At 46.1% G+C, this 15,895-nt stretch overlaps 1 protein-coding gene across 1 annotated transcript; it reads left to right on the forward strand.

Moving 5' to 3' along the window:
* Positions 1-4,874: 4,874 nt before the first annotated feature.
* Positions 4,875-7,279, forward strand: LOC122946265 (heat shock 70 kDa protein-like). The gene is made up of 2 exons (XM_044305765.1): positions 4,875-6,831; positions 7,035-7,279. Exons 1-2 carry the CDS (start codon positions 4,968-4,970, stop codon positions 7,103-7,105), a joined length of 1,935 nt encoding a protein of 644 aa, XP_044161700.1. The 5' UTR covers positions 4,875-4,967; the 3' UTR covers positions 7,106-7,279.
* The last annotated feature ends 8,616 nt before the right edge of the window (positions 7,280-15,895 follow it).

The following is a 15,895-nucleotide window of genomic DNA, read 5'->3' on the forward strand; positions in this document are numbered from 1 at the left end:
GGCTGCCATCTTTGCTCGTTATTAAATTGGAATCGCAACATTATCAATGTTTTTTTGGACTAGAGAAAGAGAAAGCACTCCGAGGAAACTCACATAAATACGGAGAAATATATAAACTCCATTCAGATGTTGCTATTGGTTAAAGGGTACCTAAACCTTCATTTAAAACACGGATGGTACAGCGGCGTTTTCTGATGGCGCTCTGCATCTTCCGCTTGCATTATCTCTGCATGCAGAGTAAGGATCCATAGAAAGTGTGCTGCAAAACTAAGCAATGCACCCGAATTCCAATGCAAGCTGAAGGTGGAGAGCACTCTGAGAAGCGTCGCTGCACCTTCCGTGCTTTGAGTGAAGGTTTAGGTACCCCTCTAAAGGGTTTCTGTCATCAGAAAAATCGTTATGTAGCTGGCTTAGATGAGCGATGATGTCAGCAGAACATAACTGTATGACTTATATCTCCCTTCCTGCCGTCATTCGCGCTAAATAATGACTTTTATAATATGCAAATGAGCCTCTAGGTGCTAGTGGGGCGTTGCTGCAGCACCTAGAGGCTCCGTCCTCTCATCGTTTGGCACGCCCTTGTAAAGGTGATTGACATCCTCGGTCTCCTCCGTGCCCCGCAAATCTCGCGCCTGCACCGTCCATTTTAGTATTACGCGAAGGTGCAGTGAGTGAGTGAAGGACGCTCGCCTGCTGCCGTCCTTCACTGCCTGCGCCTAATACTAAAATGTATGTCGCAGGAGCGGGATTTGCGGGCACGGAGGAGACCGAGGATGTCAATCACCTTTACAAGGGCGTGCCAAACGGTTAGAGGACGGAGCCTCCAGGTGCTGCAGCAACGCCCCACTAGCACATAGAGGCTCATTAGCATATTATAAAAGTCATTATTTAGCGCGAATGACGGCAGGCAGGGAGATATAAGTCATACAGTTATGTTCTGCTGACATCATCGCTCATTGCAAATCTGACCAGTGTCACTTTAAGTGGTGATAACTTTAAAACGCTTTGACTTATCCAGGCCAGTCTTAGATTGTTTTTTCGTCACATATTGTACTTCATGACATTGGTAAAATAAAGTAAAAAAAATAAATTTTTATTTATTAACAAATACCAAGTTTACCAAAGATTTTTTTTAAATTGCAAATTTCCAAGTTTCAATTTCTCTACTTCTATAATACATAGTAATACCTACAAAAATAGTTATTACTTTACTTTCCCCATATGTCTACTTCATGTTTGGATCATTTGGGGAATGACATTTTATTTTTTGGGGATGTTACAAGGCTTAGAACACCCCTCAAGGTATTCAAAACTGGTTTTACAAACTTTGTTAACCCTTTAGGTGTTCCACAAGAATTAATGGAAAATAGAGATACAATTTCAAAATTTCACTTTTTGGGCAGATTTTTCATTTTAATAATTTTTTTCCAGTTTCAAAGCAAGGGTTAACAGCCAAACAAAACTCAATATTTATCGCGCCCTGATTCTGTAGTTTACAGAAATACCCCATATGTGGTTGTAAACCGCTGTACGGGCACACGGCAGGGCGCAGAAGGAAAGGAACGCCATACGGTTTTTGGAAAGCAGATTTTGCTGGACTGTTTTTTTGACACCATGTCCCATTTGAAGCCCCCCTGATGCACCCCTAGAGTAGAAACTCCAAAAAAGTGACCAGATTTAGAAACTACAGGATAGGGTGGCAGTTTTGTTGGTACTATTTTAGGGTACATATGATTTTTGGTTGCTCTATATTACATTTTTTGTGAGGCAAGGTAACAAGAAATAGCTGTTTTGGCACCGTTTTTATTTTTTGTTATTTATAACATTCATCTGACAGGTTAGATCATGTGGTATTTTTATAGACCAGGTTGTCACGGACGAGGCGATACCTAATATGTATACTTTTTATTTATTTATGTAAGTTTTACACAATGATTTTATTTTTGAAACAAAAAAATCATGTTTTAGTGTTTCCATAGTCTGAGAGCCATAGTTTTTTAAGTTTTTGAGCGATTATCCTGGGTAGGGTATGATTTTTGCGGCATGAGATGGCGGTTTTATTGGCACTATTTTGGGGTGCGTGTGACTTTTTGATTGCTTGCTATTACACTTTTTGTGATGTAAGGTGACAAAAAATTGCTTTTTTTACACCGTTTTTATTTTAATTTTTTTTACGGTATTCACCTGAGGGGTGAGGTCATGTGATATTTTTATAGAGCTGGTCGATACGGATGTGGCGATACCTAATATGTATACTTTTTTTATTTAAGTTTTACACAATAATATCATTTTTGAAACAAAAAAAAATCATGTTTTAGTGTCTCCATATTCTGAGAGCCATAGTTTTTTTCAATTTTTGGGCGATTATCTTAGGTAGGGTCTCATTTTTTGCTGGCACTATTTGGGTGACTTTTTTATCGCTTGCTATTATACACTTTTTGTGATGTAAGGTGACAAAAAATGGTTTACTTAGCACAGTTTTTATTTTTTACGGTGTTCATATGAGGGGTTAGGTCATGTGATATGTTTATAGAGCCGGTCGATACGGACGCGGCGATACCTAATATGTATACTCCCCCCCCCCCCCCCTATTTTTTACCAATTTATTTTAACTTTATTTGAGGAAAATGACGTTTATTTTTACTTGATACTTTTAATTTTTGGGGGGAAAACTTTATTTTTTCAACTTTTTTTTCACTTTATTTTTTGACCCACTTTGAGACTTCAACTTTTGGGGGGTCTAATCCTTTACAAAGCATTCCAATACTTCTGTATTGGAATGCATTGGCTGTATGAGTAATACTGTGTGTATTACTCATACAGCTTACGGCCTGTGAGATCCGGGGGGCTGGATCTCACAGGCTTGTCACAGGAAGGCAGCGCCGATGCCTCAGGAAGGCATCGTGATGCCTTCCATGCCATCGGGTCCCACCTACAGCCCATGGGGACCCTATGCACCGCCGCCGCCCGCAACATAAAAAGCCGCAAACCGCAGGTCTGAATTGCGTACCGGTACGTCATGTGTCCTAAAGAGGTTAAAGGGCATCTGTCAGCAGATTTGTACCTCTGAAAATGGCTGACCTGTTGCATGTGAACTTGGCAACTGACGGTATCTGTGGGGGTTCCATGTGCAATTGCAGAGAGAGCTGAGCCTCTAGGTGTAACGGCAACACCCATGTTGCTCCTAGAGGCTCATTTGCATATATAAAAAGTTCATTTTTCTAAGCAATGTTGACACATATGAACATGGGACCAACACAGATGCCTTCAGCTGCTAAGCGCACATGTAACAGGACAGCCAGTGTCAGAGGTAGAAATCTGCTGACAGATGACTCCTTTTTGTACTGATGGCCTATCCTCTGACACCCGTCACCTCCACCCTGCAGTACGTGCACCGCCGGCACTACACAGCTCCCTCCATAGTGTAGGGCACAGAGCTGATTACTGCGGCACTGCTACTACTGAAGTGAGTGGGAGGTTACCAAGGCGGTAACCAGCTCCATTCACTACACAGTGGAGGGAGCTACAGCGCCACACTTGTCCATTGGTTGCAATTGGTATTGCAGCATTTATTTAAGTGTAACCAAGTTGCAATACCAGAGGCAGTCAATGGACAGTAGAGTCATGGGCGTGCCACCAATGTCTGAGACGGGAAACCCCTTTAAACTAATTTTTTCCAAAAAACAGTAACACATGAGAAGAAATGGAATAAACTGAGGTGTGCACAGAGCCTTAAAGGGGTTGTTCCATCTAGAATGTCAGATAGGCGCAAGTCCCTCCCTCTAGGACCCACTCCTATCTCATATCCTGTGGACAGAGGATGACTTGCTTCTCGAACACCCCTTTAACTCCCAGATAGGTGACACCTATCATTTATCCACAGGATAGGAGATAAATGATAGCTAGGGGCCCCACTGACCCCCCATTCAACCTCACCGCATGTCCACTGTGAGGGGGCGCTTGAAAGCAGTGGTGGTCACTCAAGAGTAATGTCATTTCATGTCCATAGGGCAGAAGAATCCGTGCCCACCGATCCACCCTATCTCCGGGGGGTCATGGAACTGCCTGAAGGTCCCGGTGATCAGACATTTGTCACCTATCCCATACTTCATGAGATAATCCCTTTAAATGGATTTACTAGGCAATGAGACTTGGCATGCTGGTACCTGTAGTTCCTAAACATGCTAGCTGCCCTGCCCTGCACTCACTCTGCTAAGCAGCCTGAGACCTGTAGTTCACCATCAGTGGACGGTACAGATATCATTTTAAGGTTCAGGCTCAAACTGTGGCTACACAGTACAACTCCCCTCTGCAGCTCCTGCTGAGAGATGTAGTTCCACACATCTACAGAGCCACAGCTTCCAGACCACCACAGAATTCAGGTATGTGCCGTGTAATGCGCACCACGTATCCATCATGCAGCAGACACTGACTGGCAGGAGATGATGACCATATCCAATTACCCCGCATCCAGACTCTTCGGGAGCTGTCTCGCACGCCCCGCCCCTTCCTTGCGCTGATTGGCTCAGAAGTTCTCTGACTGACAGCTCTGTCTGGAACTATCGCGAAAATTCTCCCTGCTCCGTGACGTCACGGACAGCCGCCGCCGCTGATTGGTCGAGCTTCAGACTGACTAGAAAGCTCCCGAATATTCTCCGTCGGGCTGTGTGTCATGCGGCTCTGTGATTGGCTGCTTCTGCGGGGAACGTTCGGGAAACTTCGGGATAGTTGCTAAGCGATGCGGGGAGCGTGGTGAGGAGCGCTGTGATTGGGTAGAAGGCTGTGACGTGTCTACACTGTACACATATATATAGGCGCCGTGCAGCGTGGAGCAGCAGTTACTGATAACTCTCCTCACAAGACACGAGCTGCAAAGCGCAACCTCAGGAGAAGCTCTTCACCAAGAAGCCGCTCTGCCACCTGCACTCATCCCTCTGATACGTTCAGCACTCTCATCCTGACAGAAGATGGCACCTAAAGGAACCGCCATTGGCATTGACCTGGGCACCACCTACTCCTGTGTGGGGGTCTTCCAGCATGGCAAGGTGGAGATCATCGCCAACGACCAGGGCAACCGTACCACCCCCAGCTACGTGGCCTTCACCGACACCGAGAGACTCATCGGAGACGCTGCCAAGAACCAGGTGGCCCTCAACCCCCAGAACACAGTCTTTGATGCCAAGAGGCTGATTGGCAGAAGGTTTGATGAGACGGTGGTGCAGTCTGACATGAAGTACTGGCCCTTCCAGGTAGTGAGTGATGGAGGAAAGCCCAAGGTCCAAGTGGAGTATAAAGGAGAGAACAAGACCTTCTTCCCTGAGGAGATCTCCTCTATGGTGCTGCTGAAGATGAAGGAGACGGCAGAGGCTTATCTGGGTCATCCCGTCATCAATGCGGTCATTACTGTGCCAGCCTACTTCAATGACTCCCAGCGTCAGGCCACCAAAGACGCCGGTGTCATCGCTGGACTCAATGTGCTGAGAATCACCAATGAGCCTACAGCAGCCGCCATCGCGTACGGCCTGGACAAGGGAGCCCGTGGAGAACGCAATGTCCTAATTTTTGACCTGGGAGGTGGCACCTTCGACGTCTCCATCCTCACCATTGATGACGGCATCTTTGAGGTAAAGGCCACAGCGGGTGACACTCATCTGGGAGGAGAGGACTTTGATAACAGAATGGTCAACCACTTTGTGGAAGAATTCAAACGCAAACATAAAAAGGACATTACCCAAAACAAGAGGGCGCTGAGGAGGCTGAGGACTGCCTGCGAGAGAGCCAAGCGCACCCTGTCCTCCAGCACCCAGGCAAGCATCGAGATTGACTCCCTGTACGAGGGCATTGACTTCTACACTTCCATCACTAGAGCCCGCTTTGAGGAGTTGTGTTCTGACCTCTTCCGTGGTACCCTGGAACCTGTTGAGAAAGCCCTGCGAGATGCCAAGCTAGACAAGTCACAGATCCATGAAATTGTCCTAGTGGGAGGCTCCACACGTATCCCCAAGGTGCAGAAGCTGCTGCAGGACTTCTTCAATGGCCGAGAGCTGAACAAGAGCATCAACCCAGATGAAGCTGTGGCCTATGGGGCTGCTGTCCAGGCTGCCATCCTCATGGGAGACAAGTCAGAGAATGTGCAGGACCTCCTTCTGCTGGATGTAGCTCCTCTTTCTTTGGGCCTGGAGACAGCTGGAGGGGTTATGACCGTCCTCATCAAACGCAACACGACCATCCCCACCAAGCAGACCCAGGTCTTCACCACCTACTCTGACAACCAGCCAGGTGTCCTCATTCAGGTGTATGAGGGTGAGAGAGCCATGACCAAGGACAACAACCTGCTGGGTAAATTTGAGCTGAGTGGAATTCCCCCTGCTCCTCGGGGTGTACCCCAGATCGAGGTGACCTTTGATATAGATGCCAACGGTATCCTCAACGTGTCTGCTGTGGACAAGAGCTCAGGCAAACAGAATAAGATCACCATTACAAACGACAAAGGCCGACTGAGCAAAGAGGAGATAGAGAAGATGGTGCAAGATGCTGAGAAATACAAAGCGGATGATGATGCCCAGAGAGAGAAAATTACTGCCAAAAACTCCCTGGAGTCCTATGCCTTCAACATAAAAAGCATGGTGGAAGATGAGAACATGAAGGGGAAGATCAGTGATGAAGATAAGAGGGTCATCTCAGACAAGTGTAAGGAGACCATTGCCTGGCTGGAGAAGAACCAACTTGCAGAGAAAGATGAGTATACCCATAAGCAGAAAGAGCTGGAGAAGGTGTGCCAACCCATCATCACCAAGATGTACCAGGGAGGTATGCCCGGCTCCAGCTGTGGTGCACAGGCCAGACAGGGCAGCAGCTCTGGGCCCACCATTGAGGAGGTGGATTAGGATGTTTATCAAGTCTGATAAATGGACTTCTTGGTTTTATGTTCATTAGCCATTGACATCAAAGGACATTTGCTTTGTTCCGAGTATGTGTTACTGTAACTGCATTTGATTGCGGTTTTTGGTATATTCATCAGTCATTTATGCCAGGAGGCATGCCCTGCTCCAGCTGTGGTGCACAGGGCAGCAACTCTGGACCTACTATTGAGGAGGTGAATTAAGAGCTTTTATATGAACAGGACGGACACAGACTTGCTGCTGTTGCCCTTATTGTCTGATCATGGACTCCTGAATCTATGACTCGGTTCCTGACAGTCACTGTTATTTCTAGGAGACTTTGTGATGAATTCTAGTAAATTTCCAGCGCCCGGTACACGACCACGTCTGGATCTCTACTGCTGGTTACTGCGCTGATACTTCTGGGTTATGCTTGTACTATATAACTGTCAATAATAACTTTTGCAATTGCTGCTATGTTTATGTAATAAATGTCTATTTTTTTACAAGTCTTTAGTTTTCTGGGTCTATTCTTTTCAAGTGGATATTGGTAGCGTGTATAATAAAATAATGTTATCATATCTGTTACCCCAGAAATATGTCACATATTTTGGACATTAAAGGGGTTTTCTGAGATATTTTAACTGATGACATACTCTAGAAAGGTCATTAGTGTCTGGTGGGGGCCTGACACCCGGGACCCCTGCGGATCAGCTGTCTGAGGTATCAGCTCTCTCACGTGGCCTTCTCTCAGCTCACCAGGCACAGCACTGTACATTGTATAGCGGCTGTGCTTGGTATCCCAGCTTAGCCTCAATAGGACTGAGCTGCGCCTTGACATCACATGGCCTAAGGCAGGCATGCTCAACCTGCGGCCCTCCAGCTGTTGCTAAACTACAACTCCCATCATTCCCAGATAGCCTACAGCTATCAGCCTACAGAACGGCATGGTGGGAGTTGTAGTTTTACAACAGCTGGAGGGCCGCAGGTTGAGCATCCCTGGCCTAAGGAAAGCTGCTAGAAGATCACAGTGCAGTGCCTTCTCAAACAGCTGATCTGTGGCAGCGGTCCGGTCTCTCGGACCCTCACATTTTAGATACTGATGAACAATACAGAGGATAGGTCATCAGTAGTGTTCAGCGAATCGAGCTTCGGATCCTAGATCCGATAACGATTCGCTCCAAACTTTGTTTTAATGCTGTACGGAGACTGTTCTCTGTACAGCATTAAAATGTATGGGCTCCAGCGAGGTGAACAGAGTTATCACTTTGGCCATTGCTTTTTAAAACATGGATCCGAAGTTCATTTCAGTACCGGCTGGTACCTTGGTACCGAAGCCAACTTCGGATTCATGTTTTAAAATGGTTTTAAAGTTGAAAAATCAAATCCCGAAGTGCCTTGTCGGAGCCCATAGATTTTAATGCTGTACAAAGACGAATCTCCGTTCCGCTTTCAAACTAAGTTTTTAACGAATCGACTTTGGATCTAGGATCTGAAGCTCGATTCGCTCAGCACTAGTCGTCAGTTAAAAAAAATCATGGAAAACCTCTTTGAGGGTTTTTTTCCCACTCCAGCAGATACATTTGAATGGTGTGGGCTATGATGCCCTAGAGAACATATTTAAGGCTAGGGCTGTCTCGTCTCATTTTATATAATGTATTTTAATGGTGTTGCAATGCAAAATAATGTGACAGTCGCAAAAAGTCCATCCAAGTAATTTTTTTTGCAAATGTCACATTGCGACACCATTGACGTACATTACATGAAATGTCATGCAGCTGCACCCTTTTTGTTACGCGATACATGTCGCCGTGTAGCCCTAGCCTAAAGGGGTTGTCCCATCTTGATGTTTCTAAAGCAAGATAGGACTAAACTCTAACCACAAGGAGGTCGGTAAACAGCGGAGGGGGCTGGTGCTCTGCTTCAGTAGCCCCCATTGTAGTACATAGGTGGTTTGGAAACAGCAGAGTGGCGGCCAAAGCAAAATGGGACAACTCTTTTAATGAAGTCCAATTTGCTTCACAGAGGAAAAAAGACCAAACAGGCGGGGGATACAAAAAGGTATTTTACTACTTTTGACAAATATATATTTACACGGCTTTATATAATCCATACAATACGATGGTAACCACAAGGATAAGGCTGGGGTCACACACAAGTCATGGTGAAATTGATGCATAAAAAAAACAAAAAAAACCAAAACAATATTTAATAGGTCTCATGCACACGAAAAATTGTAGAACCGCAAAATACAGATACCGTCCATGTTGTATTGCATTTTTTGCAGACTTTTTGACTTCCACGTGGTCAAGTATAGGACATATTCTATCTTTCTGCTGGACAGACATATGGATGCGGAAAGCACACAATCATCTATCTGTATGTCTGTTCTGCAAAAACACAGAATATGTGCGCAAAATGCAGACCATGGACCCATTGAAGTCATTGAGTCCGCAGAAAAATCCAGATGGCATATGGACTGTAGTGATGCACGAAGCGCGCTAAGGATATTACATCTGAAGTCGCTTTGTTCAAAACTTAGATACGTCTCCGTACAGTATCAGAATGTATGAGCTCCGATAAGCCGAAGTCAGTTATTCACGAAGTTGCGCGTCACTTTGTTGAATAACTTCAGTAGTTGATTATTAAAGTGGAAAACCATCTGGAAACGAACTCGGGTTCGGTTCCAAGGTACCATTCGTATTCCACTTTAATAATCAACTACCGAAGTTATTCAACGAAGTCTCCTGCGACTTGGCGAATAACTGACTTCTGCTCATCGGAGCCCATACATTAGATCTCCGTAAAGTATTAATCCGACGTTTTAAAAGTTCCGTAATTTGGAGACAAAATGGATACAGCTGTGTGCATAATCAGTATTTAATGCTGGAGATTCTTTGAACAATTCATTCTAAGAAAGCAAGTCGGATGATGTCCAGTTGCTTTACTTACTACTTACCACTATAAGACGCACTATTTTACCCCAAAGAGGGGGTGGGAATAGCAATGCCAATACTAATGAGCGCTTCCATTATGAAGTGCTCATTAGTACAGTAAGACCGGGATGTTGGCTGTACTCACCGCTTCCTGGTTTTCTTCCAGGGGTCAGTGCTGTAGCTGTGTCCTGAGAGTGTACTGCATCAGGACATAGTACGAGTAAGTGTGCACTATGACCTGACAGTGGACACTGTGCGATATCAAGTCACACTGCAGCGCTGCAGGAAAAGTGCACTGATTTCCCGAGTGGCTGTGCCATCCACAACAGGAGAGATAACCTCTTATTTTTTTGTCTGATGAAGATTGGGGGTCCAAAATTAACTTATCTCAGTAATGCCACGATTTTATGACAGATCCCACCTGACTGTGAGTGTCTCCATCAGGCCACATAAACACGGCCGCATCCGTATTCCAGTCCTCAAACCAGTGAGCTGGAAAATACAGATCCCTCCTTTGTGCAAGTTGCATCTTCTCATTCCCGTCAATAAAAAACAGACTATTCTCATCCACAATCTGGACCAGAATAGCACGTTCTATAACTTGTGGAATGGCCACATGGATATTTGGATGTCTGTAGGACCCCAAAGAAATGAATGGATCAGTGTGCTATCCGCAAGAAATGCAGCCAGCACATGGATGGAAAACGTGTGCATGAGGCCTAATACTGCACTGAGAAAGTTTCTTCCAGGGTGGGAATGAAAGTGACGGCCGTCTACTGGAGAAAGCGTTCTTCATCGTCATCTCCTCACCTGCGAGTGCACAGGCTCCAAAATCTTGTAGATTGGTGAGCATCCCGGATACAGAATCTGCATATAAAAGAAATAGGTTCTTCTGTTAAAGGGGTTCTCCAGGAATTAAGAAAATACTTAAATATTACTTTATAATAAATATATTCCCAACTACCTTTCATTACTTAGAGTGGCTTGTTTTGTCTACGGAGCAATCATTAGGAGAAATAAAATGGCCGCTGTCCTACCAGTACACACAGAACCTGTCCTAATCACACAGGAGGAAAAGTTACTTCACAGCACTGATCTAGAGAGCTGTCTCATCCTCCTCTCTGCTCTGTGGGAATGGAAATGATGAGGAGACATGAAGTACAGAGAGGAGGGTGGGGGTAATGAGCAGCATCTCTTGTATGCAGTCTCCATTACCACAGCCTGTCCTGTCCGTCCTCTCTGTACTTCATGTCTCCTCATGAACTAAATTCCCCAGAGATTCAGCTAAAGTTCTTATCAGCTGTATTTAGGATCATAATTACTGACAAGTAGAGAGGAGGATGAGGCAGCTATTTAGCTCAGTGTTGTGAAGTAACTTATCCTCCTGTGTGATTAGGACAGGTTCTGTGTGTACTGCTAGGACAGCGGCCATTTTGTTTCCCCTGATCATTGCTCCCCCGACAAAACAAGTCATTATAAATAATGAAAGGTATCTGGAAATATAATTATTATAAAGTAATAGTTAAATATTTTCATTTTCTTAATTCCCGGAGAACCCCTCTAATATCAGGATTCGGTCCCACATGACGGCGATCACATGAAAAACAAGCGTAACATATTAATGGCTTCGAGTGTAAAACGGCTGCATTCCCTGTGGTGGTCACTTGTCTACATACCCCTCCCATCATGTATCCAGGAGGTTTTTCAGCCACATTGTGAGGGGTCTTTCCCTTAAAAAAAAAATACAAAATGTGTTAAGAGACAGAATACTTTGGGTGGAGGAGGGGGGAGTAGCAGGGTCTCGCCCCCATAGTCACTGCTTTTGTGTCCTCTCGAGAACCATTCCTGCAGTCTGCCTGACTGCTTATGTCCTGGACTGCCCCAGAACCTGAATTTTCAAGTTTTGCAGACAAATGTTAGTGATTTTGGGCATGTGGTGGTTTAATCTCTATTGAACCTCAGCTGTACATTTACGGTGCAAGTCCAGTCCTTAAAGGATTGGAGGGGGGGGGGGGGGGAATTATTGGCAACCCCCCCTCCCCCTGTCTCACTCCAACTTGGCCAGACCTGTAAAGGAAAGATGACATCTGCTTCTAAGTGTTGGCTCCCCGCTCCTTCTCCTCCCGGCCTGTAATGCTCCGTTGGGCTCCCTCGCTAAGGACATCCAGTTTGAGGCTGCAGTGGTGACCGGCTCCCCTTACGTCATGACAAATGGTCATATGACACAAGGGGATCCAGTCACCACCATGGCCAGCGATTGTCAACCCCCCCCCCCCCCCTTCAATTCTTGCACAACCACGTTAAAGATGGCGCCGGATGCCTGCTGTTTTAACCCTTCAGATGGCTTGGTCAATTGTGACCACTGCATCTGAAGCAGCTTTCCACAGGAGCACTGCATTCCCTAGAGCCAAACAGCTCCCCTGCACCAAGACTGGGCAAGCAGTTTGTTCCAGATGGTAGCCTCAAACCTTCTAAAGGCACTTTCATTTGTCACATGACCAAAGCGCTGCTCAGTTTGAGTCAAATGAACAGCCCTGGGCTGCAATACCAAGCATAGCCACTACATAATGCATGGTGCTGTGCTTAAAAAGCTAATACGGCCTAATAAGCCCTTGATTGGCACCGGTATCAAGATTCGAGAGTGCAGTTCCTCACCTCTTCACAGACTGTTCTTAAAATGCTGTGAAGACGCAGCCTCTTCTAACAGGTGATCGACACGGCTGCCAGGTGTCAGAACCCAACGATTTGATACTGATGACCGATCCTGAGGATAGACTATCAATATTAAAAGAGTCCCCCCCTCCACCACGTGATCAGACCTGAGGAGGGAAGCATACTTGGCTCTGGCTGCTGAGTTCTGGCTCCTCCGCCACCGCTGTCTTGCTCCAGTCCGCACGAGTCAACACCCTGTGTGACGTGGGTCATGTGGCTGCTCCGCAGCTGTGACACGTTCCCCATGTGTCAGGTCACTGAGTCACGTGACACATGGGAACTGCTGACCTACGTCAAGCAGAATGTTGACACCTGAGACCATAGCGAGGCAGCAGAGGAGCTGGAACCCAGCAGTGGGGTCAGATAAGTATGCTTTTCTCCACAGGTCCAGTCCAGCCATGGGGTGGGGGGAGTTCTGCCATACAGACAGAACACACCTGGGGGTCTTTTTTTGTCTCTCAGCTGCCATAGCAATACATCAGCACTGCGGGAGCGGACAGTGACAGAAGGAGACTCCTCCCTCTAAGTGTCTAGATGCCACGGTCGCTATTGACTGATCCCGGCCATTACTGTGGGAGCCGTGCTTCTGTCCGTATTGTACTACTACAATGCATCAGTGCAGCCAGTGTGAGGTCTGTTCAGTCCCTGCAGCCCGTGCCAGGATTAAAGGGGCGGCCTCACTTCAGCAAGTGGCATTTATCATGTAGAGAAAGTTAATACGCTGCACTTACTAATGTATTGTGATTGTCCATGTTGCCTCCTTCTGGCTAGATTCATTTTTCCATTACATTATACACTGCATAGGGGTTACGACCACCCTGCAATCCAGCAGCGGTGGTCGTGCTTGCACACTTTAGCCTTTTCCTATAGTGTGCAAGCACGACCACCGCTGCTGGATTGATCGCGTAGCTGCCGGTCTCCTGTTCTTTCTTCAGGACCTGTGGTGACGTCACTGAGCTCATCATGTAGTCCATTACCATAGTGATGGATCATGTGATGAGCACAGTGATGTCACCACAGGTCCTTTGACAGGTCCTGAAGAAAGAACAGGAGTCGATTAATTGGAGGAGGTGAGTTAATGATTTTTTTATTTTTTAACCCTCATTGTCACTGCCCACTGCGCCACCAATGTTTAGTATATTCAGGTGGGGGGGGGGGGCACACTGCGCCACCAATGTTTATTATATTGAGGTGGGGGGGCACACTGCGCCACCAATGTTTATTATATTGACCTTCTACTATGCATTTTGTATTCAGAATGCTATTATTTCCCCTTATAACCATGTTATAAGGGAAAATAATACAGTGAATAGACTGTCTCCTAGCAACCATGCGTGACACTTGCTTGCGGATGCTTGCGATTTTCACGCAGCCCCATTAACTTCTATGGGGCCTGCGTTGCGTGAAAAACACACAACATAGAGCATGCTGCGATTTTCACGTAACGCACAAGTGATGCGTGAAAATCACTGCTCATGTGCACAGCCCCATAGAAGTGAATGGGTCCGGATTTAGTGCGGGTGCATTCCGGTATTTTGAATGCCGGATCTGGCACTAATACATTCCTATGGGAAAAATGCCGGATCCGGCATTCAGGCAAATCTTCAGTTTTTTTTCGCCGGAGATAAAACTGTAGCATGCTGCGGTTTTATCTTTTGCCTGATGCATCCTGAACGGATTACTCTCCATTCAGAATGCATGGGGAGACGCCTGATCAGTTCTTTTCTGGTATAGAGCCCCTAGGATGGAACTCAGCGCCGGAAAAGAAAAACGCAAGTGTGAAAGTACCCTAAAATATAAAGTTTAAATCCCCCCTTTCCCAATTTTACATATGAAATATATAAACAATAAATAAATAAACATATTACACAGCGCTGTCCAAACTATTAAATTATTAAAAAATATCTCCTATGCGGTGAGCGTTCGCCATTTTTTTGTCACTTTGTCACCCCAAAAATAGGATAGGACTGTTCTATTATGGGCCGAATGTTTCATAAAATGCGAAATGCACGCGGCTTTTTTTTTTTTTTTGCGAGCTATTGAGTATCGCAATACTTTTTTATGGTGACGAAAGTGAATCAAAATTTTGGTATCAAAACAACCCTACGCCGATCAGATCGGCGTAGCGTTGTCACGATACCAAAATTTTGATTCGGTTTGGCTCCTAAATTTTTCAGTTCAGGAGCCAATGGCTACTAGGTATTTTTTTTAGTCTGGAGGACTGCCTTGCCAAGGAGAGCACCGCGCAAGTGCGAGACTTATGCGATCCCGGTGTTCTGTTACATTTCCCTACCTCGTGAGATTTCCCTACCCTTGTCACTTCCAGCCGCACCAGACATGACGTGAGGAGGTGTGCCGCGCCGTGCAGGCGCACAACGACAGGGTAGGGAAATTTGACAGCAGAGTGCGCATGCGCTGGGAGCCTCCCCAGCGGTTAGGGCAGGGAAAAATTACGGACCAGTGCGCAGGTGCGGTGATCGGATGGATGTTGCTGTGAAACTTCCCTACCACGTTGTTGCCCGCCTGCGCGGCGCGGCACACCTCCTCACGTCATGTCCGGTGCGGCCGGAAGTGACGAGGGTAGGGAAATCTGACGAGGAAGAGAAATGTAACGGAACACCGGCCTCACTGCAGGCTGACAATCTAACAGAAGAGGGGACGGTTAGGGGGCGTGCTTACCGTGACTCGAAGCAAGGAAGCTCACGCGAGATTTTATCCGTAGGGGCGTTTCTTAGGCCGAGCTGAGGAGCTTGACTCCGAGAAAATATGACTCAAGCATGTAAGATAGCACTCTTCTCTGTTTATTAGCATAAAAGGCGGGAAAGCGTTATAATGGCGATAAAATAAAACGGGTTAGTCCGGAGAAGATTAGGGATCGATCGCTGGGAACCATCGGGGTAAACAAGCATTTGGTTTTATATGTCAGAACATGGCGACGGGTTCCCTTTAAAAGGGAACCTGTCACCTGGATTTTGGATATAGAGCTGAGGCCATGGGTTGCTAGATGTCCGCTAGCACAGCCACAATACCCAATCCCCATAGCTCTGTGTGCTTTTGTATTAAAAAAACGATTTGATACATATGCAAATTAACCTGAGGAGTCCTGTCCCTGACTAATCTCACATACATGACTCATCTCAGGGTAATTTTCATATGTATCAAATAGGTTTTTTTACACAATAAAAGCACACAGAGCTATGAGGACTGGGTATTGCGGATGTGCTAGCGGCCATCTAGCAACCCATGTCCTCAGCTTTATACACAAAACCCGGTGACAGGTTCCCTTTAAGAGGTTTTTCCAGGACAGACATTGGAGGCCGATCTTACAATATCAGTGGGAGATGACGGTGCCCAATAGTGTCCTGA

Source organism: Bufo gargarizans, chromosome 9 (genome assembly GCF_014858855.1).
Source record: "Bufo gargarizans isolate SCDJY-AF-19 chromosome 9, ASM1485885v1, whole genome shotgun sequence".
NCBI classification, from domain to species: domain Eukaryota; kingdom Metazoa; phylum Chordata; class Amphibia; order Anura; family Bufonidae; genus Bufo; species Bufo gargarizans.

What these genes read in the sequence shown, in the direction of transcription:
- LOC122946265 (XM_044305765.1), top strand. Translation starts at nt 4,968, where the DNA reads ATGGCACCTAAAGGAACCGCCATTGGCATTGACCTGGGCACCACCTAC. An exon ending in TATGCCCGGCTCCAGCTGTG is followed by an intron (nt 6,832 to 7,034) that starts GTGCACAGGCCA and finishes CATTTATGCCAG; the next exon opens with GAGGCATGCCCTGCTCCAGC.